This window comes from Microcaecilia unicolor, chromosome 1 (genome assembly GCF_901765095.1).
Source record: "Microcaecilia unicolor chromosome 1, aMicUni1.1, whole genome shotgun sequence".
In the NCBI taxonomy this organism is placed as follows: Eukaryota; Metazoa; Chordata; class Amphibia; order Gymnophiona; family Siphonopidae; genus Microcaecilia; species Microcaecilia unicolor.
This window is the reverse complement of record NC_044031.1, coordinates 432,161,893-432,187,371: the sequence shown is the minus strand read 5'-3', so window position 1 is coordinate 432,187,371 and position 25,479 is coordinate 432,161,893. Positions and strand designations below refer to the sequence as shown.

Here is a 25,479-nt window from a genome sequence, read left to right as displayed (position 1 = left end):
GAAAGACAGACCTGGGGGGGGGGGGCTTTGAGGCTTGGGGACTCATGACTTGGGGGGGGGGGTCTTCTGGTGAGGGGGGCAGTCAAGACTGGATTAAGGCTGATGCCTCAAGCACAGCCCAACAATGGATCCCCTCGACCCTTCCATTGCATAACTTACAAGACATTAAGGGCCATATTTACTAAGGTGCACTAGCATTTTTAGCACGAACTAATGCAAGAGGCACTCATATATTCCTACAGGTGTCTCTAGTATTAGAACGTGCTAATTTTCAGTGCGTGCTAAAAAGATTAGTGCGCCTATGACTCAATAAGTGCTGAGAAATATCAGTTTACCAAAAAAAACATCACATATATTTATAATGATTAGAAAAACACTGAAATTCAAATTGGATAATGGGTGTGACAGACGGCAGTAGAAGAGTTGAGGGCAAGATAGCTAGGGGGAAAATCTCTGTGGTGCCCCCCTCTTTTGGTGCCCTAAGCACATGCTTATTTTGCTCAATGGTTAATCCAGGGCTGGGGATAGTTCTGGGTGGGGTGAACTAGACTTAGGGGGGCCCTTCAGCTTTGGGAAGGATTCAGGTTGGGGAACTTTTATTGGGAAGGCATCTGTGAACTTTTATTGGGAAGGCATCTGGTGAAAATTTGTTAGCAAAGAAGGGGTTCAGAGTGGGGGCACTAGGAGCATCAGGATATAGCTTTGCACAAACCCATAACCCCAGCCATTTACTGAAGTTATTTGTCCAGCTATAACACAGCTTGTGCTGTTTACGCCAAGCTGCATTATAGAATTTACACAGTAATGAGCTGCTTCACATGCATTTATATGTTTTGCATCTCATTACTATGTATCCTGCGGTGACCTATATAAGGCTGTGTTATGGCACTGCAACCTGCATGATAGTCCTTTAACATGTATAACACAACTTGATAACTTCCCCTCTTACTGTTAAAACTTGGTGGTAAAATTAGTATCTTTCCTGATGTGGCTACCGTTCCCCAGTTCAGGAGCAAAGCACATTTCCAATGAAAATGGAGGCTGAAGGGTATCTGAGCCTCAATTTTCCTGACATTTCCTTGCAATACTTGGGGGCATATTTACTGAGGTAGGGTACAGTTTTGTACTTACCAAGCATTAAGAGCACAAATTAACACACAGTAAATGCAAAGGCTGTGCTCTAACTGTTGGGGGTGTTCCTAAAACTTCTTTAGCACATTAAAGTATTTTCACAAATAGTGTGGATCAGGGGCGTAGCCGGCAGGAGGGGGGTCCAGAGCCTGAGCTGAGGGGGCACATTTTAGCCCCTCCCCCCGGTGGCGCCACCACCACCAACTTTGACCCTCCCTGCCACCAACCCTCTTGACCCCCCTCCCGACGCCAACCTTTGCTGGCGGGGGACCCCAACCCCCCCAGCCGAGGTCCTCTTCTTCCGGCGCAAGGCTTCATTCTGTTTCTGTGAGTCTGACGTCCTGCACCTAATAATGCTGAATCCGCGAAAAGGGACGCAGCCAAGTCAAGCAGATTCAGTGTTATTATACTTGTGCTTTCCTTGCACTCAAAGTTGACTTGACGGCCAGCAGAAGATCTACTGACCCCTGAAGAAGGCTTTTTGCCGAAGCATGGACCATGTAGGGTCCCAATAAACTTTGTTTGGAGCTCTTACTCCTGTGTTTTGGCTGGTCACTTGGACTTGTTTTCTTCCACCCTGTGTTTGGTTTGCTTGCATTACTGTGGAAGGAGTGGACCCCCCCCCTTTTCCCCTTCATACCTTCAGCCAGGCAGAGGAGGTCATTTTCAGACATGCTCATTTTCCCAAGTACTTTGGAAACTGCCATCAGTAACCCTTTCACCTCATGTCTCTAGGGTGCCTTTACCTGTTCCTCAGAAACACAAAGTCCCATCCCTGTGCCAGCCATAGGAGACCTTCAGCCATGGAGCAACTTCTTCAGGTGGTACTCTGCTCCGGCACTGCCATCAGCAAAGATTCACTTTGCACTAGCACTGCATCCAGATGAGTCTTGAGCAAGGAACACGCTCATCCCATCCACTGTGCTGTAGCCACCACAGGGGAGACAAATGACAAGGAGTGATTTTTGTGTGCTGTGTGAAAGCACTGCTCGCACAGCACTTGGGACAGCCCTGAGTGCATTTTCTGTGACTCCTCGCCGAGCCTCTGTCCCAGGGACATGCCGTGGGCCATCCTTTTTTTTTTTTTTCTTTTTCCTCTAATCCTATTGTAGGTCTCATGAGGATAATTTTATTTTATTTGTGGAACTTATTTCTATTCTGGTTTTATTGTACACTGCTATGAACAATGCTTTTGCGAAGTGGCAGTTCATCAAATCATTACACTAAACATGTGAAATTATGGTCTTTATCTTTGAACGGGTTGAAAAGAGCCATAAACTGTGATTTTATAAGCGGACACTTACTATGACTTCAAATAAAGCAGAGGAAAAGTATTATATTAAAAAAAAAACACAACAACAAAACCCAACCAGTTTGATCCTGAAGCGTCAGCAGCTTTCTAGCATTCAGGGCATGAGAATGTTCTAACCCAGACCACACAGTATGAAGCATTGGTTCCCAAACTGTTTTTCTGCCATCTAACTGAATTTCCCAGACCTCTTTCACTTTTCCCTGCCACCACAGGACTCTGGGCCATGGCAGCTGCAGTGCACAGTCTTTCTCCTGGGTCACTAACAAATCTGGGAACTTCAGGGTTTGCACACTATAGTAACATTATCCTGCTTAGCAGTCTTAAAGCTAGTGTATATTGGGACACTGATAACCCCAGTACCCAAAAGGATACACATAAAATGTGAGAGTGTGAGTGGAAATAAATTCCAAACAAGGGGCGACTGGGGTTATCGGTGGTCCCAATATATAGCAACTTTAAGACCTCTAAGCAGGATATTATTGCTATAGTGTGTATTCTTTGGAAATATTATGCAGCCTATTTACTCTTGCGGATTTACAAATATAACTTTTGGGATTGCTCATTCTGAAAAGAACATGTACGTGTGTGTCTCTATCAGACATTCCCAACCTAGTTCTCGGGACACACTTAGTCCCATCAGGTTTTCAGGATCTGGAATGAATATGCATGAGACAGATTTGCATGCACTGCCTCAATTGTATGCAAATTTAATTCTTAAATATTCATTGGGGATATCTTGAAAACCTGATGGACTAGGTGCGCTCATGTTGTGGCAATGAGGGGAGAGTTTCAATCAGCCCTTTTTGCCAGTAAATGATGGGTGCTCAAGAGCAACAACTGATTGCCTTGCTGACAGTTAAATCAGTGTCTAACCTGTGGAGGAGAGGAGCTTAATAGTTAGAGAAGCAGGCTGAGAACCAGAGAAGCCAGGGTTCAAATCCCACTGTCACTCGTTGACATCTTGAGCAAGTCACTTCACCCTCTATTGACTTGGGAACAAACTTACTATACCCGAATGTAAACATAGAATAGAGTACAATTTTTACTTATACACCGCATTTCCCACAGTGGATATACAAAAAAAACCACACATAATAAAAGCACAAACAGGAACAACTTCAAGGGCAGTAAAAAGCTAAAGTGGTAGGAAAAAAATGATCCATAAGACCATTACTGCAAAATCAGGAAGGCACAAAAAATGCTAAACAAAATAAATAATCTCTCAACATCTTCTTGAAAGTCACAAACCGAGATTCAATCTTCAAGTGCAAAAGGCAACTTGCTCTACTCTACAGTACCTAGAGCTACTACTGAAAAAAGTGTGAGCTAAATCAATCCAAAATGTTTTGCCTCCTCTTCTTCCTCACTTACTTCCAATACTGCCCATGACTTTCACTGGCAGTAACCATGCCTGCACATTTCCTGTGTGCTCTCAATGCAGTGGTTCTGCCACTGCCCACAAGTGCCATTGGCTTTCCTGAGCCTGTACCGAAGGCTGTGACAGTCATTCTTCTCTTGAAAATGACTGAAAAACCCCTCCCCCAGGCAGCTACTGTTACAGGTAAAAGGGCACCCTTTGCTGCATGTGTGAGCTTTTCATCATGTCTGCAAGTGTCACACCGCACATCGAAGGCGTGCTACAGGGCCAATGCAAACTGCTGCCTCTCTAGCCCTGTGTTGAGTAATATAAAGGCTAGGTGCTGGTAATCCACATGTCACAATCATCCTCTTACAGCAATCCTTTTAGGCACCATAGGTTTCTGCATTTGCTCTGTTATTTAAGTACCGATACAATTTTAAAAAAACCCCATAAAAATAAATAAAACTACAAACAGATTCTGAGTATAAGGAAAAAACCCTAAATAAACCAGAGAATGCAAGTAGACCACAATGAGAACATTTAGAACGATTTTTTCGATTTTGTTAGCAAACCAGCATGGTTTCATCTCAGTCTGGTAAAAGAACTGTTAGTAAAGGCCTCGCTGCTTAAAACTGATTCATAAAAAGTGTAACAATCTCCCTCTGAGAAAGGCATCAGGAGTGGCTCTGACACTCCTTCTCCTCATATCAACTGTGCTCTCACAGGCTTTGTTCTGCAAAGCACAGCTCCAAACTGTTCCAGCACCCAAAGGCGGACTTTGGGAGACTGTCAGTTCACACCAACTCCTCCTCCTCCTCAGGTACTGAAATTTACCCAGCCATTTTTCACATTAAATGCAGATTCCTTGAAACACCACACTGATTCCCTACAAACAGCACAAAATACAGTTCTCATGAAAGCTGTGTGGATTTTCCTGTCTCCCAAACATAAAACACAGCATCAGAGCAGGAAACTCTATAGCCCCCCCCCCCCCCCCGCCAAAGCGCAGACCCGAACATTTCCCCCTGTGCTTGCTTAAGTGGCCCCTCTCCGAGGAGAAGCATATATGAGAAATGTAACACACTTACTACTGTGCACAGTCAATCAGCTGGTATTCGTTTGACCTCTCGTAGCATGCTTTCACGCCCTCGTCATCCCAGAGCTTCTGTGCATGTTCAAAGAATTCCTGAAAAGCAAAAGATGACACAGCTGAAACCACCAGATGTATTTATCTCCCACTAAGCACATTTTTCAGTCAGGGGGGCTGTGAAACAGGGGACTCTGAATTGAAAAGGCAGGGCGGATAAGCAGCAGGATCATGACTGTATTACCGAGCTCTTCCTGATTACAACTAATGAGTGGCAAGGTCATATGGCCACCTCTAGGCACCATCACCAGAATGCCTGTATGCTAGCATGACACGGTCTATGTATAGCCAGCCCAAATCAGAGAAACCATTCCTACTCTTCCACCATATTGGCTTTTATTTTGAGGGTAATAATGGTCAATTGTCAAGATTAGACTTGCTCCATAAGGATTTTTCTGAAACACACACACAAAATAGGGCAGATGGCAGTACACAGTAACTTGCAGAGTCCAATCTATAAAGAAATCAGGGGCTGCGCTGGATGCAGTGAAACATGACAGAGGTCCAGTCAGCTAACTGGCTCTTCCTAGATCAAAAGAACAGAATATGCCACAGATAAGGACCCCGAGGGCCCACCAAAGTCTACAGTTTGCTGCTTGTTACAATTCCAAAGGCCACAATTGAGCTCAAGTTTTCCCATCACTTTTCGACAGCCACGGGTCCTTTGCGCTTTACTCATGCCCTATTTTTGCTTTTGGCACTTCTGGAACAATGTTCCCTGCAACTACCACGCTTTCTGTGAAGAAATATTCCTAAGTATTACCCCTGAGTAGCATGTATCGTTCCACTGAAAAACAAATTGCTCCATTTCCTATGCATTATTTATCTCTAAGGTCTATGAATGCCCCCCTCCCCCGCCATCTCTTCCTCCCTCATCTGTCCTCTCTTTCAAGGTATTCAAGTCTGCATGCCACCCAATTTCAAGGGGATCAGGAAGAGCTGCCTAGGAGCAGCTTCTGAGGGGTAGCTGTAGTCAAAGCAAAAAGCCCCACAAGTTCAAAGAACGATTAGTGTGTATTTTTACCCATAGGGAGGGTGGCCAATAGCCCCTATAAAACTGCAAGTGGATGTACGTGTGGAAAACATAAGCCCACTGCAAGACTGCACCTATTTCCAGGAGCTGGAGCATGTGAATCCATGTGGAGGGTAATTTATGACATCTAGTCGTAAAATCCTGCTCATCCTTGTATATTCTTCTTACGACTTTGTAATTTCTTTATATTGTTACTATGTAAGCCGCATTGAGCCTGCCATGTGTGGGTACAAATGTAATAAATAAATAAATAGATCCTACCAACTGAATTATTCTTTATCATTATTGAGGGTCTTGAAATTATCATTTTATTTCCATTTCTCATATTAGATATAATCAAATACTTGGGAAATACAATTAATTTAGATGTAAACAAACATTATGTATATAAACATGTATATTTTTAGGAAATCACAGCACATTTCAAATCAACTGAGTCATGCGAAAAGTGTCAGCACTGATTTCCTACTATAGCACAGGCCTCCTTTTATTTTCTCTCAAGTGAACCTAAAATAACTTTCATTTACATTTCAAACATGTTCAAGCAGGCATGGTGGGGGGGGGGGGGGGGGGGGGGAGGTGAGAGGAATTCTTTCAGAAATCAAGACTAAGGCATCTGCAGTTGTTAGGTAACAGGTTGGAAGATCCTACCTCAAGGTCAGAGTAAGGTATGAAAAAAAATGAATAAAATGCAGCAGAATTTCTAAACGTGCAAAAGGATGGAGAGTAAGGATATAGCCCTGGAGCTGCAAAAGATTTATTAGCCGCAGGCAGTGCACAGAGGAGAGAGAGAGAGGAAGTGACAGGTGGGGATTCCTGGAATTCTGTACTCTCTTCAGCTGCACTGAAAAAAGATCCTTATTTATTTAGATTTTGCTCACACCTTTTTCAGTAGTAGCTCAAGGTGAGTTACATTCAGGAACTCTGGATCTTTCTCTGTCCCAGGAGGGCTCACAATCTAAGTTTGTACCTGAGGCAATGGGGGGTTAAGTGATTTGCCCAAGATCACAAGGAGCAGCAGTGGGATTTGAACTGGATTGCAAGACCGGTGCTCTAACCACTAGGCCACTCCTCCACTCCTCATGCACTCCTGCTGTCTGCAATTTCAGCCTATCTTTCCAGGAGGCCTTTCAAGTATGCTTTGAAAGAAAAGGTGGAAGTGATCCACAGATAACTCTTCCGGTTATAAGAGAACTGGAGAAAGCTGTCAGAAGGATCGGAACACTGGTGGATTTGAGGCAGTTACACTGGGCTGAACTGCTCTACAGACCCCATATTGGGAAAAGTGCAAGGAAAACAAAAGGTTTGATGAGCAGTAACAATAGAAGCGGTTTGTGCAGAACTGTGGAAGGAACAATCTCCATGCAATAAACCCGCCTTCTGCACTAGGGGACGAACACGATTACAGTGCTGCGTTTGTGCAGAAAAGACCATGAGTTGGTATCAACTGAGCTGAAAAGACCCCAAGCTGGCCATCTGAACAGGGAGGAAGTTGTCGTGCTGTCCTCTGTGGTGATGAGGACGACAGCTGGCTACTAGTACAGTGAAGAAGTTCTTCTAAAGCCTTGGTGCTGATCCTGTGACCATAGTCTGAGCTGTTGAGGGTCCAGTCCAGGATACACTGGCCTCAGACAATAACAAACGCTGAGAAGATGAAAGTGTTTCTGGCCTGGGAACCTTCAAGTATAGCTTGGCTTTTGTTGAAATGGCACTAAAGTTTGCTCTTCTGTAGCTGGACGTACTTCATGGGACTACTGCACAGGGAGGTGGGTGGACAATCCAGAAAGAAGGTGGTCAGCGGAAGAGCCACATCAGCTCATCTCAGTGCCAAAGTGCTTTCTGGAAGTGTTCCCCAAGTTCATCTTGGTGTCTTCAGAGTTAAACAAGATGGTTCTTTTGAAACCAAAGGGATATGGAAGTGCAGAAGATACAGTGGCCTGGAGATAGGGCGGATGTCCTGCAGAGTGGGCAGGTACAGGACAAGGGTCTTCATTCTGGAAGTTTCTTTCACACTAAAGGCAGGAAGAGTCTGTTGACATGATTTTTTTTCTTTTTAAAGAAAAAAATAGAAAATCTGATGAATATATACATCAGAAAAATGCTAAAGTATAAACCTCTCAAACATAGATGAGAGGAAAAAATGAGAGAGTAGCTGAGGAGGATGCTGAGTGCGGGTTGGAAAGGGCTGTGCATGCAGAGAACTTTACACCAAGTCTGGAACTCTAGGAGAGCTGTTCTACCCCACTGGTGTACCCGACTCAATTCGGCCTCTCAACAGAAAATTATTCTTTGCATTTAACTTGTTATTTATTTATTTATTACATTTGTATGCCGCTCTTTCCCACATACAGCAGGTCCAGTGCGGCTTACGTAGTAAAAGAAAGCATCTTACATGGTAAAGAATACAGTAAAACAAGGAAATGTTACTTTTCATTGGTAGCTCAAAGCAAGTTACAATTCAGGTACAGTAGGTATTTCCCTATCCCCAGAGAGCTTACAATCTCTCAGTCTCTTTTACTAATAAGCAGTAATAAGTTAATGCACGTTAATGTAAATTAATAAGAACTTATGCAATTTAATGTCTGTGAAACAACCCAAGTCCATTATTGTCAATGGGGGTTATTTACTATCTAAGCAGTTAACTCGAATTAGTGAAAGCTAATGTGCATTTGATCATTAACCCAAGTTAGTACCTGAGGCAATGGAGGGTGAAGTAATTGTCTATGGTCGTAAGGCGCATTCCCTGGATTTGAATCCAGCCTTCCTTCATTCTCAGCCTAAGGCTTTAACCATTAGGCTTGCCTGATCAGCTGGTCTGTCCCTCCCTTTTTCTCTCTCACATCCCAACTGCTGGGAGATGGTCTGCCTCTCTCTCTCACACACATCTTCTCCCTGCCCTCCCCCCCCCCCCCCTTCAGAGAGCTTGATTATTTTGCTGTCTCATGAGACTGGGAGCTGTAAGGACAACAAGATCTTCATGAACCTCAAGTTAATCAAACTGTTTGAGAGCTTTCTGGCTGTACAGTGCAACTGGAAGGCATGGGGAGGGGGGTGGGGAGAGAAGGAGTAAGGAAGCTGCTGGACACAGGGGTAGTGGAGGGAAGGAATATGCTGGACCAGAGTGCAGAGATGCCAAGGTGGCCTATTCAGAAAAGTGACATGTACCACTTCAATGACTGAGATTGAAGGTCAAAAGTGAGGTTGTTCTCATAGTGCATTCAATGTATACATCTGGCATCATGGTGAAGGGACGGAAGAAAAAGGAAGGGCTGCTGGATAAACTTATTGACATGTAATACTTTCAAGTACGTGTAAAAATGAATTTCTGTATCATGGATAACACGTTATATATTTTAAACTCAATTATTTCAAGCACTTAACACTAAACAACATATACATTTAAGGAAACAATTCACCTGTATTTAAATATCCCTCATCTAGCAGTATCTCATAATTTAAATGTGATCACACTCACAAGTCTGCTAAAAAAAACAACCACCTCAACACACAACAGATTGTGCAAAATTTTATAAAACCCTATCTGATGTTCTGACAATCTAAAATTAAAGTTTTGCTGTCACTTCAGTAAGACCAACACACAATCCCTCCACTGCAAAATACACTCAGACCCTTACTATGCCATAACAGCACTAACTCCCAAGACTCAAAGAGCAACATATGCGTGTAAATATTACACCATGCCCTAAAACACCAATACACCACTTAGTGAAAAAACACAAAACAAACACGACTACAACATCTCTACACAAGCACAACATTCTACCAAAATATCACATATTAGTCATATATGCAAAACAGATACAGACCCTCAACAAATATGAAACAAGGGATCACACATTAGTGACAGAGATATGAAGGCAAAAAACTGAACTGGAAACCTCAGGAAGTCAGATTCTGCACACAACAATAATAGAAAAATAGAAACTAAAATGCAAAATACCAGAGATGTGCATTTCCAAAAGCTGACATATTCCGATTAATAAATTCAGAATAAAATACTTTTCTCTACTTTTGTTGCCTGAGCATTTTACTTTTCTATTCGCTTTGGTTCTGGTGTCTCTTTTCTGCTTTTCTGTTTATTTTCAATCCTTGCAGGGTCTCCTGTCTATTTGACAATTCTTGTCTCTCCATGTCCACCATTCATCTTCCCTCTGCATCCCTATCCATCCTGTCCAGCATCTCCCATCTGTGTCCCTGTCCCTCCCTCCCTCCAGTTCAGCAACTGCCCTTCTCAGTGTTTTTATCCTCCCCTATATTCAGCATCTCTCCTGTGTCCCTATCTTGACATATCCTGCATTTCTACCCTGTGTCCATATCCCTGTCCCTGTGATCAGCACTGCCCCCACATATCCCTATTCCCCTGTGTCCCTATTCCCTCTCTGTCTAGTATTGTCCCTCTGTGTTCCTGTCCCTATGCTCCTTCCATGCCCAGAATCTCTTTTCTGTCTCTTTTCCCTCCTCTCTCTCCCCTTCCTCCACACCCCTTATTCTGGGGCTAACATCTCTCCTTCTCTCTTTCTTCCATCTCCCCCAGTCCAGTATCTCTCCCTCCTCTCCCTCCCTTCTATTCCCTCCACCCTTTTTGCTAGTCCAGTATTTCTCCCTCTCCCTCTCTCTCCATCTCCTGGGTCAGGCACATCATCATGTCTCTCCCTCCCCCCCCCCCCAAGGTCCAGCAGAGCAGCACCGCCTGAATCTCTCTCATCCTAGGTCTAGCACCTCTCCCCCTGCCCCTGTTCCAGCATCTCTCCCCTTGCTCCACCTCACTATCCCTCTTCCTCCTGATGGCCCCTCTAATCTGACTTGATCATTGCCGGTACTGCAACCACTAAAGCTGCCTGCCTTGGGGTCTCGGCCTTCCTTGTGATGTGTCTCGCCCTCATGGAAACAGGAAATTGCATCAGAGGAGGTAAGATGCGTCACAGGAAAGGCCAAAGCCCCGAGATAGGCTGCTTTAGTTGTTTGTACCGGTGGTGAGCAAGTCAGGTTAAAGGGACCACTAGGAGGGAGAGGAAGAGGGGGGGGGGGGGGAGGAAGAAGTGTTGGACCCAGGGTGAGAGATGCAGGCATCTGGAGCAGCCCTGATGTGGACAACCCAATGCCTAGAATAAGAGTCAAGGGACTTGTGGCCTTCCCAATCCTCTTATACTGGGTGTCTATGGCTGAATTAGAAAAGATACAGAGAAGGGTGACCAAAATAATAAAAGGGATAGAATGACTTCCCTATGAGGAAAGGCTAAAGAGGTTAGGGCTCTTCAGCCTGGAGAAGTGAGGGGAGATATTTGACAGGTAAAATAACGAGGGGGGTGGAACAGGTAGACACAAATCACTTTTTTACTCTTTCCAAAAGTACAAGGACTAGGGAGCATGTAATGAAGTTACTAAGTAATATATTTAGAACAAACTGGAGAAATGTTTATTCGCTCTGGAATTTGTTGCCAGAGAACATGCTGAAAGTGGTGTACGTAGCAGGGTTAAAATAGGTTTGGACAAGTTCCTGGAAGAAAAGTCCATAAAGCATTATTAAAGCGGACTTGGGGAAAATCCACTATTTATCCCTGGGGGTAAGTAGAATTGAACCTTTTTACTTTTTAGAATCCTGCAAGGTATTTGCGACCTGGATTGGCCACTGGATTAGAAACAGGATATTGGGCTTGAAGTACTTTCGGTCTGTCCCAGTATAGCAATGCTTATGTAATTATGTACTTTATAACATTCTAAGCAGCAAACTATGCCATAAAGTGTATTATTTGAATAAATTTACTGCTGTAACTGTCTATTGTCTATGTCCTGCTTATCTTTAATACGCACCACTTCTAGTGAATTTCGTCAAAAAGGCAGCAAATAATTCTTAATAAATATATTAGACTCCTCCTTTGGTGAACACTGAAGAAAAGCATTTGTGTGGGTGTGGAGCACAAGGGTTAGCTTGTGCATTGTGAATAACTGAGTGACAGAGATAGAGAAGGGGGCGGTTAAAGTGAAAGGGAAATGGGACTTGATATATCACCTTTCTGTGGTATTTTCCAACGACATTCAAAGCGGTTTACATATATACAGGTGCTTATTTTGTACCTGGGGCAATGGAGGGTTAAGTGACTTGCCCACAGTCACAAGGAGCTGCAATGGGAATCGAACCCAGTTCCCCAGGATCAAAGTCCACTGCACTAGCCACTAGGCTACTCCTCCACAAATAAATCTAGACTTGTAAGAATGAAGGAGGCCAGTGGGTCTTTTTCACTTCTTTTTAAAGATAAGTGATAAACAGCCTGATGGGAATAGAGACCCTAAATTGTTAGTTATCTTTTCTGACATGTCCTCCAGTATAAAATAAAATCTTAAATTAATCAAAACTGGTTCTAGATAAGTCCTGGGAGTTTTGTAACTTATGCCAGACTAAAGCAAGGGTAAATGTATTTGGGTCTGATGGCTACCACAGACAAACAAAGACATATATGTCATTAGGAGAACATGCATTTGTGGTCATGACAATGAGCAGAACAGAGGGCATTCATGGAGAGTCTATGGTGGATTCTCCTTCCGTATAGGTCACACTCCTTATTTTGACTATTGTGATGAGCTCTTATTAGGTTTACCTGAATGACTATTGAAATCTCTACAGATTGCTTTTAATGCTACTTCCTGTGTTATGGGAGGGACTTCTTGATTCAAGCATATTACACTGTTATAATTAAGCTTCACCGGTTACCTATTGAATGGCAAATCCGCTAAAAAGATTATTTTTTTTAAATTTCAAAATTGTAAACAATAATGCACCAGTAACTATTGCTTCGAGTTTGCGCAGATACCAACCAAACAGGCTCCACGAGATGAACAATACAAGAACCATTGGATGTTTCTTCCTTTCACTTAATTAGATAACTATAGGGATTCTGTATTTCATGCTGCCGAACTGAAACTATGGAGCAGCTTACCTGCCAACAAGAGATCTATTAAAAACCTAGAGGTCATTTCACAAAGACACACTGAAAAATGGCTTGCGGTAGTGTAGGCGCAGGTTTTGAACGCGCACCGATCCATTTTTTAGCGTGCCTGTAAAAAAGGACCTTTTTTAAATTTTTGCCGAAAATGGACGTGTGGCAAAATGAAAACTGCCACACGTCCATTTTAGGTCTGAGACCTTACCGCCAGCCATTGATCTAGTGGTAAAGACTCATGTGGTAACCGGGCAGTAATGACCTATGCTCGCCAAATGCCACTTGGTGCGCATCCATTATGAACACCCGAAAATAAAAAATATTTTCCAGACGCACGACAAAAATGAAATTACCACAAGAGCCACGCGGTAGTTGGGCGATAACTCCATTTTGGCGCAGGTTGGGCGCACCTAGATGCTTACACGGTTTAGTGAAAGGACTCCCTAGAGATTTTTAAGAAATCTTTTAAAACATTTTTTTTATTTCAGTAACTTTAGATGGTATTTAATTTTCCTTTCTGGGTGGACAATATTAATAGCAATTTTAAATGACTTTTGATGTTTTGTTTTTATTGTTTGACTGCATTTTATTGTGTATGTTGTTTTGTACCTTGCCTAGAATTTTAGATAGAGTGGGATATATTTTAAAAATAAATCAATATTTTCAAACCAGGCATCTTATTTATTTATGCTTCCTTTTCTGGAGTAGGATGTGAAAACTCTAGGGCTGTTTATAGTAGCTATTCTGCACGCTGTTTTAGATTCTTTAATTTGTAATTTTTCAATTTGTATTTTGTATTTATCTTTTCATTACTTTTTATTCTTAATTTTTTTAGGGCTGTATTTTGATTAAAATTTGTAATCGAGATTCAAGGTATGTTATTCCCCCCCTCCCCCCTACTGCAGCTCCTGTGTGATTCTGGGCAATGGAGGGTTAAAAACCCTTTAGTGTCCAATGTTCCCGTAATAAGCCATATGGGAACAGATTGATGGGAACATTGGACACTAAAGAGTTAAGGGGGTCTTGTACTAAGGTGCACTAGTGTTTTTAGCTCACACTAAAAATCAGCTGATGCTAAATGCTGAGACACCCATAGAAATATAATGGGTGTATCAGCATTTATTGCTAGCTGATTTTTAGCGTGAGCTAAAAACACTAGTGCACCTTAGTACAAGACCCCCCTAAGTGACTTGCTCAGAATCACAAGGAGCTACAGTGCTGGTGGTGGTGTGTATGTGGGTGTGGGGGGGGGGGGGGGGGGACGGAATTGCTACCTGGATGTCTCACCGCCAAATGAAGCTCAATATGTCCAAAACTGAGGTCCTTATCTTCCCACCTAAACCATCCTCTCCCCTTCCCCCATTCTCTATTTCTGTCAACAACATGCTCATTCTTCCTGTCTCATCTGCTCGTAACCTTGGGTCATCTTCGACTCCTCCCTCTCCTTCTCTGCACATATTCAACAGACTGCTAAACCCTGTCGTTTCTTCCTTTATAATATCGCCAAAATTCGCCCTTTCCTTTCTGAACACGCTATCAGAACCCTTATCCACACTCTCATCACCTCTCGCTTAGATTACTGCAACTTGCTTCTCACAGGTCTTCCACTCAGCCACCTCTCTCCTCTTCAATCTGTTCAAAATTCTGCTGCACGACTAATATTTTGCCAAAGTTGTTATGCCCATATCAGCCCTCTCCTAAAGTCACTTCACTGGCTTCCTATCCGTTTCCGTATAAAATTCAAGCTCCTCTTACTGACCTATAAGTGCATTCACTCTATAGCTCCTCACTACCTCTCCACCCTCATCTCTCCCTACACTCCTTCCCAGGAACTCTGTTCACTAGGCAAATCTCTCCTAATTGCACCCTTCTCCTCCACCGCAAACTCCAGACTCCGTTCCTTTTGTCTCGCTGCACCTTATGCCTGGAATGGGCTTCCTGAGTAGTTACGTCTAGCTCCATCCCTGGCCACCTTCAAATCCCGGCTAAAGGCCTACCTTTTTGATGCTGCTTTTGACCCCTAACTTGTCACTTACTCGTAACCTTTATCTTGTCTTCCTCTCTTCAATAGTCCCTTTCTCTATGTGTCCTTCTGTATGTCCTACCCTTATCCTTATTGGTCCTGTCTGTCTGTCCTGATTTAGATTGTAAGCTCTTTTGAGCAGGGACTGTCTTTCTTCATGTTCAATTGTGAAATGCTGCGTACGACTGGTAGTGCTATAGAAATGATTTATAGTAGTAGTAGTAGGAATAACTAACTTTAATCAAGTGATTAATCTTGATTAAAATTTTCATCAAAATGCAGATGCAGCCCTAACTTTTATTTATTTTTTTTGCTGAATATCTGCTTTCACAACAGTAGCAACTGAAGCCTTTTCTGATATTTAACCTCCAGAGGCCCAAAAGGTGTTGGGTAAATACAGGCACTGAAATACCTTGGAGGTATGAATAATGCAAAAGACGCAAGCATTTTCCAATGGAAAAGGAAGGCCTAGGACAATGGACTGCAGTATGAAATGCAAAGCAGATAGGTGTAAGGTGCAATACAAGGAAATGTTTCTTCACAGAAAAGGTGTATACATCAATGGAAACAAAAACAGGAAGGCAGTCTGAGAAAGCATGGGATAAGCACAGAGAATTAGTGAGAAAGTGAAGGTGAAGCCTGAAAAGGTTTTTGAGGAGGGAGGGGGAAATGCTGCAATATTTTGCTGGGAGGGCAGAATGGATGGATCAGATGCACCATGGCGGGTCAAAAAAAATCAGAATTTCAGCATTCATCAGTTAGGAAGGGGTCCCCATTAGCTGTGCTTTCCAATTTCATATCATCCCAGCAGTTGTCAAATTACTATGGAAATGCTATCCAAAAGAAAATCAAAGACTCATCCACATCATATATATATGGAGAGATATAGATAGAGAGATATAAACTTTTAACTGGGAGAGGAAAAATGCCACCTTGCAGAAAAATTACAATAACACAAGTTCTTTTTTTATCATAAAGTGACTAGCCCAGGTATCACAGGTCTACTCTAGGGGTCCTTTTACTAAGGTGCGCTGAAAAATGGCCTGCGGTAGTGTAGGTAGGTGAGTGTTTTGGGCACGTGTAGATCCATTTTTCAGCGTGCCTACAAAAAAATGCCTTTTTAAAATTTTTGCCAAAAATGGGCGTGCGGCAAAATAAAAATTGGCACGCCTCCATTTAAGGTCTGAGACCTTACCACCAGCCATTGACTTAGCGGTAAGGTCTCATGCGGTAAGGTCGTTGTCCCCCCACCCCCTGAAATCCTTCAGGTGCTGATGTTCAGTTGGTTCCCTTTCCCTCTACTGATATATCCTAATCCCTTAGCCCCTCCTCCCAAACTATGCCCCCCCACATATATGCACCCATCCCCATAGACCCTCATCCACCCGCCAGCCCACTACTACCATACCCCCCTTTCTAACTCCACAATTACACAAATTGCTCAGCAGTAAACCCAAGCACCTCCTCCCATTACTACCCCCACAATGCCACATTCACACAAACACACCCTAACCATCCTACTCAGAAAGTATTGCAATACCTTGAGCTACTACTGAAAAAGGTGTGAGTAAAATCCAAATAAATAAAAATACTTACAGCGTCGGTGCCAGGGTATTACATGCCAAAGGCCAATCTTCAGCCTTGTGCACTCCTCGGTTAACTAGAGGGGCCCTAGCCACCCCCCTGAGATTTTGATAAACTAAACAAATTATGATCACCTCATTACTTCCCCTCCCAGAACAATCCTGTAAAAATGCATAACTGAGATGTCCATTTAAATAATAAAGTTGATGTTATATGCAGCTGAGGGAAACTTTGAAAAGCTATTTAGCTGAGTAAATGGATTATTTGGAAATGCTCATTCTTTCTGTAGATGATAGTAATACAGATCAATTGAGTCTATGTTGCTATCAAAACGAGCACATTGCAGCCCCCTCCCCCAAAGCAGCCACCTTGCCCTGAATGCTTAGAGAATGCCTTTTATTTACCTTACTACTTTTCTGTTTATTTTCCTTTATTTTTTCATTTCACTGTCTTTAGCTCCTTTTACAGCTCTTTTCATGCCCTATCATCTTTTGATGGCTCTTTGGTTTGAAGGTATTAATTGTTCTCAACTGTTATTATATTTTATTGTATACTGGGACTGTAAATCTCTTAGACTATTTTTAGTATATCAAACAAACTGAACCATTCTGTGCAGAAGCTATTATTATTCAGACTTCAGAAATATAAAGGGGCTCATTTTCAAAAGAGAACATGTCTCAAAAACAGCATAAAGTGGCATCTGGACGTTTTTCTCCAAAAAAAACCACCCAAATCGCGATTTTCAAAACTCGGATTTGAGACATTTTTCTTTGCAGTGTGTCCAAATCGCAAGGAGGCGTGTTGGGGATAGGATTTAAGCATTTCCAAAATTTGGGATTTTTTCCTGCCATAATGGAACAAAGCAAAAATGGCCAAGGCTAAAAGTCAGACGTTCTGGTCTAGACCTGTTTCAATCATGCCTACATCACAAAAATGTGCCCTAAATGATCAGATGACCACTGGAGGGATTAAGGCATGACCCCCACTTACTCCTTCAATGGTCAATGACTTCCCTCTCACGCCCTAAATATGTGAAAGATCCAGTACATACCAACTTCTATGACATTTTCAGATGTTATGGCCAGTCCTATTAGAGCAGCAACCAAGTTCTTGGAGTAGTCTAGTGGTCGGTGCAATGCACTGTAGAGAAGGGGGCCTAGGCCAATATCCCACTCTAGCTGGTACACTTGTGGTGGAAAGTGTACGCCCTCTAAAACCTACTGTGGAGGAGTTGCCTAGGTGCCCAGCTCAAATCCCACTGCTGCTCCTTGTGATCTTGGGCAAGATCTTGCCTCAGGTACAAACTTATGCCTTTTGGGCTCATTTTCGAAAGAGAAGGACGCCCATCTTTCGACACAAATCAGGAGATGGGCGTCCTTCTCTCAGGGTCGCCCAAATCGGCATAATCGAAAGCCAATTTTGGGCGTCCTCAACTGCTTTCCCTCGCAGGGACGACCAAAGTTCACGGGGGCGTGTCGGAAGCATAGCAAAAGCAGGACTGGGGCGTGCTTAACACATGGGCGTCTTCGGCTGATAATGGAAAAAAGAAGGGCGTCCCTGACGAGCACTTGGCCGACTTTACTTGGTCCATTTTTTCTTGTGACCAAGACTCAAAAAGGTGCCCGAACTGACCAGATGACCACCGGAGGGAATCGGGAATGACCTCCTCTTACTCCCCCAGTGGTCACTAACCCCCTTCCACCCTCAAAAGAAAACTTTAAAAATATTTTTTTGCTAGCCTCAAATGCCATACCCACCTCCCTGACAGCAGTATCCCTGGAGCAACACCAGTAATTGGGAAGCAAGTTAGTGGTGGGCAGACTTCTACAGTCTGTGCCCTGATCGTGGCTCGACAAATTTGGAATGGCTGGAGTAGCTGGAGAACAAGGCCAGTGCTGGGTAGACTTCTAAGGTCTGTGTCCTGAATATGGCAAGGACAAATCACGATCAAATATACATATGTTGTATCGCATCATACCTTATACTATTAGTTTATCTGGTTGGGCAGACTGGATGGACCATACAGGTCTTTATCTGCTGTCATCTACTATGTTACCACCATCCAAAGGATTCTGACAAAGCAATTGAGGAATCTAGATTAAACCAATTTGTGTTCCCATGGCCAGGAAGAACCTCAGTAAGTAATGTTAAATGCTGTCAAGTAAGAGAAATTTTAGATAGGTTGTGAAGAGGGGAATTGAGATTGTGAAGAGGGGATTTGAGATGCCAAGGTTAGGAGGTAAACATAGTAACATAGTAGATGATGGCAGAAAAAGACCGGCACGGTCCATCCAGTCTGCCCAACAAGACAAACTCATATGTGTATACCTTACCTTGATTTGTACCTGCCTTATTCAGGGCACAGACCGTACAAGTCTGCCCAGCAGTACTTCCCGCCTCCCAACCACCAGTCCCGCCTCCCATCACCGGCTCTGGCACAGACCGTATAAGTCTGCCCTCCACTATCCTCGCCTCCCAACCACCAACCCCTCTTCCCCCCACCTGCTCCGCAACCCAATTTTGGCTAAGCTTCTGAGGATCCATTCCTTCTGCACAGGATTCCTTTATGCATATCCCACGCATGTTTGAATTCCGTTACCGTTTTCATCTCCACCACCTCCCGCGGGAGGGCATTCCAAGCATCTACCACCCTCTCAGTGAAAAAAAATTCCCCCTGTATTTTATAAAGGTTTGCCAAAACAGAGATTCAATATCTATGTGATAAAGGAATACAAATGGTATCATCAGTTTGCCCTGACATTTTTATTTGGAAGGGAAGTTAGATCACTGGAGGAAGCTAAAAAAGCATTGTATGAAGTGACTTCCTCATCTGCTGCACCTGCTTCCTCAAAAACTGGAGGCTTGATACTTAAAGTCTTTCAGTTCAACCTAAGTAGCAAAGGGTCTCTCATGGTAAAGGCTGCTTGACCAGGCAGTCCTCGGATCTCCAATTACATAGCACAGCTCCTACTTGATTTGAGTGGGGGGTAAACTGTCACTTATTTTGGCTGAGAAAAGATAGTCTCCTATAATCTGGTTCTTTAAGTCTGTATACATGCTTCATTTCCAGTATTTGGAATCGCTTTGTGTTTTAAACGGTCTTACTTATGCTTAAGGGGGTGTACTTGATTTCTATGTTCATGCTGAAATTTGGGCTGTGCATGACTTGCTTCTCCTTATAGAGATGTGCCTGAATTGTGGGTGTATTACTGTCATATTGAGCTCTTGTGGGAAGGGGGTATTTAGGAAAAGGGTAACAGTTTAAAGGGGAGTCTTTTATTAGTACATGAGAGGAAGGGGGTTGGGCTGAAAGGGATATCAATAGACCCAGCATATCTCAGATGTTTACACCTTATCATTTTCTCTAGGGCAGTGGTTCCCAAACCTGATCCTGGAGGCACCCCAGCCAGTCAGGGTTTCAGGATATCCACAATGAATATTCATAATATAATCTTATTTAATGCTCTGTAAGCCACATTGTGCCTGCATGAGTGGGAAAATGTGGGATATAAGTATCAAATAAATAAATAAAATAAGAGAGATTTGCATGCACTGCTTCCTTGGTGTGCAAATCTTTGTCATGAATATTCATTGTGGATATCCTGAAAACCTGACTGGCTGGGATGCCTCCAGGACAAGGTTAGGGAACCAGTGCTCTAGGAGATGTAAAGTTTCTGTCTTTGAATGCAGGGCGACCAAGGGGGGGAGGGGCAAGATTCACCAGGCCTGACCTCCAAGTGGGGCCCGGCGCTGGGGTCTGTCTCTCTTCTGCTCCTGTGTGTCGGGACCCAGGCAAATGCATTAATGCGATAGCCCGGGTCCCAGCACACAGAAGCAGGAAAGTGATAGACCAAAGGAGGAGCAGATGCAGGCAGGTAAGTGGGCGGGAGCTGCCCTAGAGTGGAGGGGGAGTGGGGGTGGCGGCTGCCCAAGTGTGTGTGTGGGGGGGGGGGGGGGAGGAGCAGGTGGTGGCAGTTGCAGCGGCCCTGCCCTGGGCCCAACTCTGTCTCTCGGTGGTCCTGTTTCAATGTCAAGGCCTAAATACATCTTTTAAGCGCCAACTGTTATTTAGAGAAGCGCAGTGATTGCAGGCCGATGTCATCTTTATTCAGGAAACTCATTTACTCTCTAGGCACAAACAAGTAGTTTTTCATAAAAAAAATTTCCCGGGAGTGTATTTGGTTTCTAATAAGCTTCAGAATAAATCCAAAGGAGTGGACATCTTGTTGTCCCGAGATCAACATTGGCAAATTAAGAAGTAGCAGACAAGGAGGGGCTGTATTTATTGCTGGTAGTTCAGATGAAACAATATTTATTTACCTTCCAAAATATTTATGCACCTAATCAAGACCAAACATTTTTTTGAATCATTATCTGAATTGCTGATTAGGCATATGGAAGGAACTCTGTTAAATGGGGGCGATTTTAATCTCACTTTAAATCCTGATATTGATAATTCAGCTACCTCTGTGTCTTATACCAAAGCAGCTAGAAAGGCTTTACAACACTTTTTACTTCACTGGGGGTTATCAGATCTATGGAGAGAGTATCATATAGCAGAGAGAGATTATACTTTTTATTCTGGCAAATATGACACCTATTTTAGAATAGATCTGTGGCTGGGAGAAAGGGAGATCACCATCCATACTAGAACTTGGTCAGACAATGCACCTGTTTTCTTAACTTTATCTGGGGATACAGGAGAGATGGGGTGGAAATAGTTGTGCTTAAATTAGACACTATTGTCTGACCTGAACAATGTTTCTCAATTAGAGCAGACATTATTAGATTTTCTGTCTTATAATGATGTTCCAGAGGTAGCTCCATTGATACTATGGGAAACTAAAAAGAGCAAAGAGGGGGCATATTATTTCTTTGCAGTCTTACATGAATAAATCTAAGAGGCTGAAAGAGCAAGAACGTAAGAGTTAACATATCGGCTTTAGAGGCATCTTGTAAAGGGGGTAAGGGGCTAAGGTTCACAGGGAAGCCCTACACAGAACTTGGTTACAACTTCATGAGCTTGAATTAAATGATATTACTGATAAATTAAACTCAGTTAAGCAAGAATATTTTGAATTTAATATTCGAGTTAGCTGGCTACTTGCCCATAAAATTACATAGACAACGGTTGCGCAATTATATTTTAGCAATTCAGGGTCACAAGAGTCAGTATCAGGTGACACTGATATTCAGCAAGAATTTGTGGTCTTTTTGTACTTAATTATATAAACCCGAGATGCAGCCCAGAGAGAAAATTATTTCCTCAATTCCTCACTACTATTGATTTCCCTTGTATTACCCTCTCAGAGGGTGACCTACTGTTAGCCCCAAATTGCCTTGGATGAGGTATTCTGGGCCATTAAAAATCTCCCTAATGGCAAAGTGTCAGGGCTGGGTGGTTTTGGCAATTGCTTTAATAAATGCTTTGGTAAAATCCTGGCGCCCATCTTAGTGAGGGTTTATAATTCCATAGATCAATGCACAGAGCTGCCCCATTCCTGGTGCCTAGCAGCGGTTACTATTATACCTAAGCCATGGAAAGACCCGCTTTTGTGCAGTTCATATCACCCTATCTCTCTGTTACAGACAATAAGATTTTTTTAAAGGCCTTTCAAAAAGTCCTACCTCAGGGGCCCTTTTACTAAGGCGTGCTGAAAAATGGCCTGCGCTGGTGTAGGTGCGGGTTTTGGACAAATGCAGGTCCATTTTTCTGCGCGTCTGGAAAAAAGGCCTTTTCTTTGTGGCCGAAAGTGGACGTGTGGCAAAACTAAAACCAGCGCACGTCCATTTTCAGCATGAGACCTTACTGCCACCCGTTGACTTAGCAGAAAGGTCTCACATGTTAACCGGGTGTTAATTATCAGCGTGCATAAACTGCCAATTACCACTGGGTAAGTGCCACATGGCTACCGCGTGTTTTGGAAGCACATCAAAAATGGAATTACTGCCCTGGGCACGCAGTAGCCAGGCAGTAGTTCCAATTTGATGCACGCTGTACGCACATAGGCTTCTATGCACCTTAGTAAAAGGGCCCTTAAATTAGTTCACTCTGATCAAACTGACTTCATTATGGGAAGAAAACTTTTGATAACATGTGTAGTGTGCTTCATTTGGTGGAAAAGGTCAAAGCTTTAGGGATCTCATCATTGATACTTTCACTCAATGCGAAGAAGGCCTTTGACAAGAATCTGTTGGTCCTATGTATTGAAGTATTGCACAAGGTGGGAATTTTGGGGCCTTCTCTGATTTGGATTCAATCTCTATATAAAAAAAATCCTTGGCATCTTTGAAAATGAATGGTTACTATACTGAAGTGTTACTATACTTTGAACTATTTCAAGTTACTCGTCAGAGCTGCGCCTTGTCGCCCCTGCTATTTGCCTTGTCCATGGAACTCCTGGCTCAATTAATTAACTAGACCCTCACTGGGAATAGACGGTATAACATATGGTGTGCAAACTCACAAAATATTATTGTTTGCGGATGATATTTTGTTGACTTTACAACTCCAGATTCCTCCCTTTCTCAAGTTATTGAGTTGCTGCATGGTAGGGTAGGGTGTCAGGATTTAAAATAAAAATGGATAAATCTGAAATCCTAAACATCAACACAGAAAAGAATGAGGCCAACCAACTACAGCAGCACTTTACGTTTCATTGGGCACAAAAGTCAATACGTTATTTGGGCACCCAATTGTCTGTTTCACCCCAGGAATTATACAAACTCGACTTCTTTCCTAAGTTTAAGGAGCTACTCTTGGAATTAGAGCACTGAATCTATCCTGGCTGGAACAGATCAACATTCTAAACATGGCTGTTCTACCAAAAATGTTATATCTTTTCCTGGCCATTCCTACTGCTCTGCCCAAGGGCTTCTTTCAGTTATTGAAAAGAAAGGTTTTTATTTATATCTGGAAAAAAAAGCCACCGAAATAAAAAAGCCATCAGATGAAACAATGTGGGGGCATGGGGGTTCTTTTGCCCTTTATCACATAGCTGTGTAACTTCAGATTATATCTGAATGGAGGATCTCAGAAACCATGGTTGGCCACAGAACAGAATATAGTTGGGGGAGACACCCCTGTAGACACTACCCTGATTGCTTATGCAATAAGTGAGAAGGTTTCTCCCATATCTAATGGTTTACATGAGAGATACTTAGGCCACACAGCTTGCGCGGCAAACTAGGCTGTTTCCTGATAGAAAGTACCATCAGCCTACTCCTATTATGTATGCACAAGATTTCACCCCAGGACAAGAAAATATAGTATTCACTTGATGGGCTTCAGCTTCATTACATACCCTGGGGCAAGTATGGGAGGAGAACGGATTACTATCCTTGGCTAATCTTAGTGAGGAATATGGGGTGACACCACAAGATGGTTTTCAATACAGGCAACTTTGAGATTTTATACTTAAAGAGAGCCCAAGGGGATTTACAATTAGAAGAGACAGATTTGAAAAAGGTGCTATGCATGAGAATGGGAAGAGGGTGGGATAAGTAGAATACATAGAGCTCTACTCGCCCAACACACGCCAGTGTCTTTTTACATTTTTATGCACCTTTATATAGAATCCAAGGACAAATCCATTTCTTCAGTTATTCCTTCCTTCCTTCTCACCCAGTACTTCCCTCACCCGTAACTGTCTTGTCTGTCTGTATTTTTAGATTGTAAGCTCTTTCGAGCAGGGACTGTCTCTTTATGTCAGGTGTTCAGCGCTGTGTGTGTCTGGTAGCGCTATACAAATGCTAAAATAATAATAATAACTATGGGTTTCTCCCTCCATTCCCACATTTAGAATGCTTTTTGAGAAGTACCCATGTTGGGCTAGATGCGATATAACACGCCAAAAAATTCAGCACCAAAACAAAAATTGCCAAAAGCGCATTCTATAAAGTACGCCTTAATTTTTGTGTACTTTATGGAATAAGCCTAAATTTCTACATGGTTTCCACTGGTCCACGGGACTAAATTTAGTTGCAGGTAGTTACGTCAAGTAAAACGTGGGGTAATCGTGGACACCTAAATTAGGCGTGGGCCAGGTGTATTCTATAACAATGCGGAAAGATCCCCTCCGAAGGGACACCATCTTGTAGGGGTGGAGGGGCTTGTGTGTTTCAATAACTTAGAGGGCTAAGCTGAAGGGTTACCCATATCAGACAGGCCTCAGAGGAGAAACCAGACAAAGTGTCCCAAACTGGGAGAGTAGTAAGATGGTGACCTGAAGTTCGTATGCCCAACAGCCCAGCTGCCCTCTGAAGTTTCGTCTTCTTTACGTAAATTTCCTCTCTGCAATTGCAGTTACCTTAACTGAGAGGAAGGGGACAACCGGCAGTCAGCCATCGATGGCGAGCGTTTTATCCTCTGAGCAGCAAGTGCGGGACCGCTGCGCGACGAACTGCCCACAGATGAAAGGGTTGGTGAGTCCTTTGATTAGCGCCGGTGAAGGAGCGTTGACGCTCTTGGACCTGGAAAAAAGAACTCCATCGCTCCCGAATTATTCAACCACCATGCCCAAAGGAGTGGAGGAGTGAGTTAGAGATATATGCTGAAACGGAGGACGTTTACAGCAGAACCCGAATCGGCGGAACCACTCCTGAACACCTATGAGAAATCAACTTGGAGTTTTTGGCTCCCGTGGAGGTTACATTGAATACCATCTGGAAGGCGCTTTGGGACCTAACGGTGGCAGTAAATAATTTTGTTTCAGATATACTTTTATTAGAGAGTTACATGGACGATTCAAATGAACCCTTTGAGAGTAAAAAATTGATATAACAAATGATTCTACATGAGCAAGAAGTGGTTATGATTTTGAAAATGATAATAGACCAGAGATTTTGAATAATAAAATGAATATTATTATAGATGATTAATATTGAGATTATTGTTTTTCCCAGAGTTCCGGGTATGACTCCTAAAGTTT

At 43.0% G+C, this 25,479-nt stretch overlaps 1 protein-coding gene across 2 annotated transcripts in view; it reads right to left on the bottom strand.

The window, feature by feature from the left end:
• GNAL (G protein subunit alpha L) overlaps positions 1-25,479 on the bottom strand; it is a 616,946-nt gene that overhangs the window by 170,312 nt on the left and 421,155 nt on the right. For both annotated transcript variants that reach the window (XM_030212259.1, XM_030212268.1), the window contains exon 5: positions 4,892-4,989. In XM_030212259.1, the coding sequence (XP_030068119.1) occupies positions 4,892-4,989 (98 nt within the window). The remainder of the gene's footprint in view (positions 1-4,891; positions 4,990-25,479) is intronic.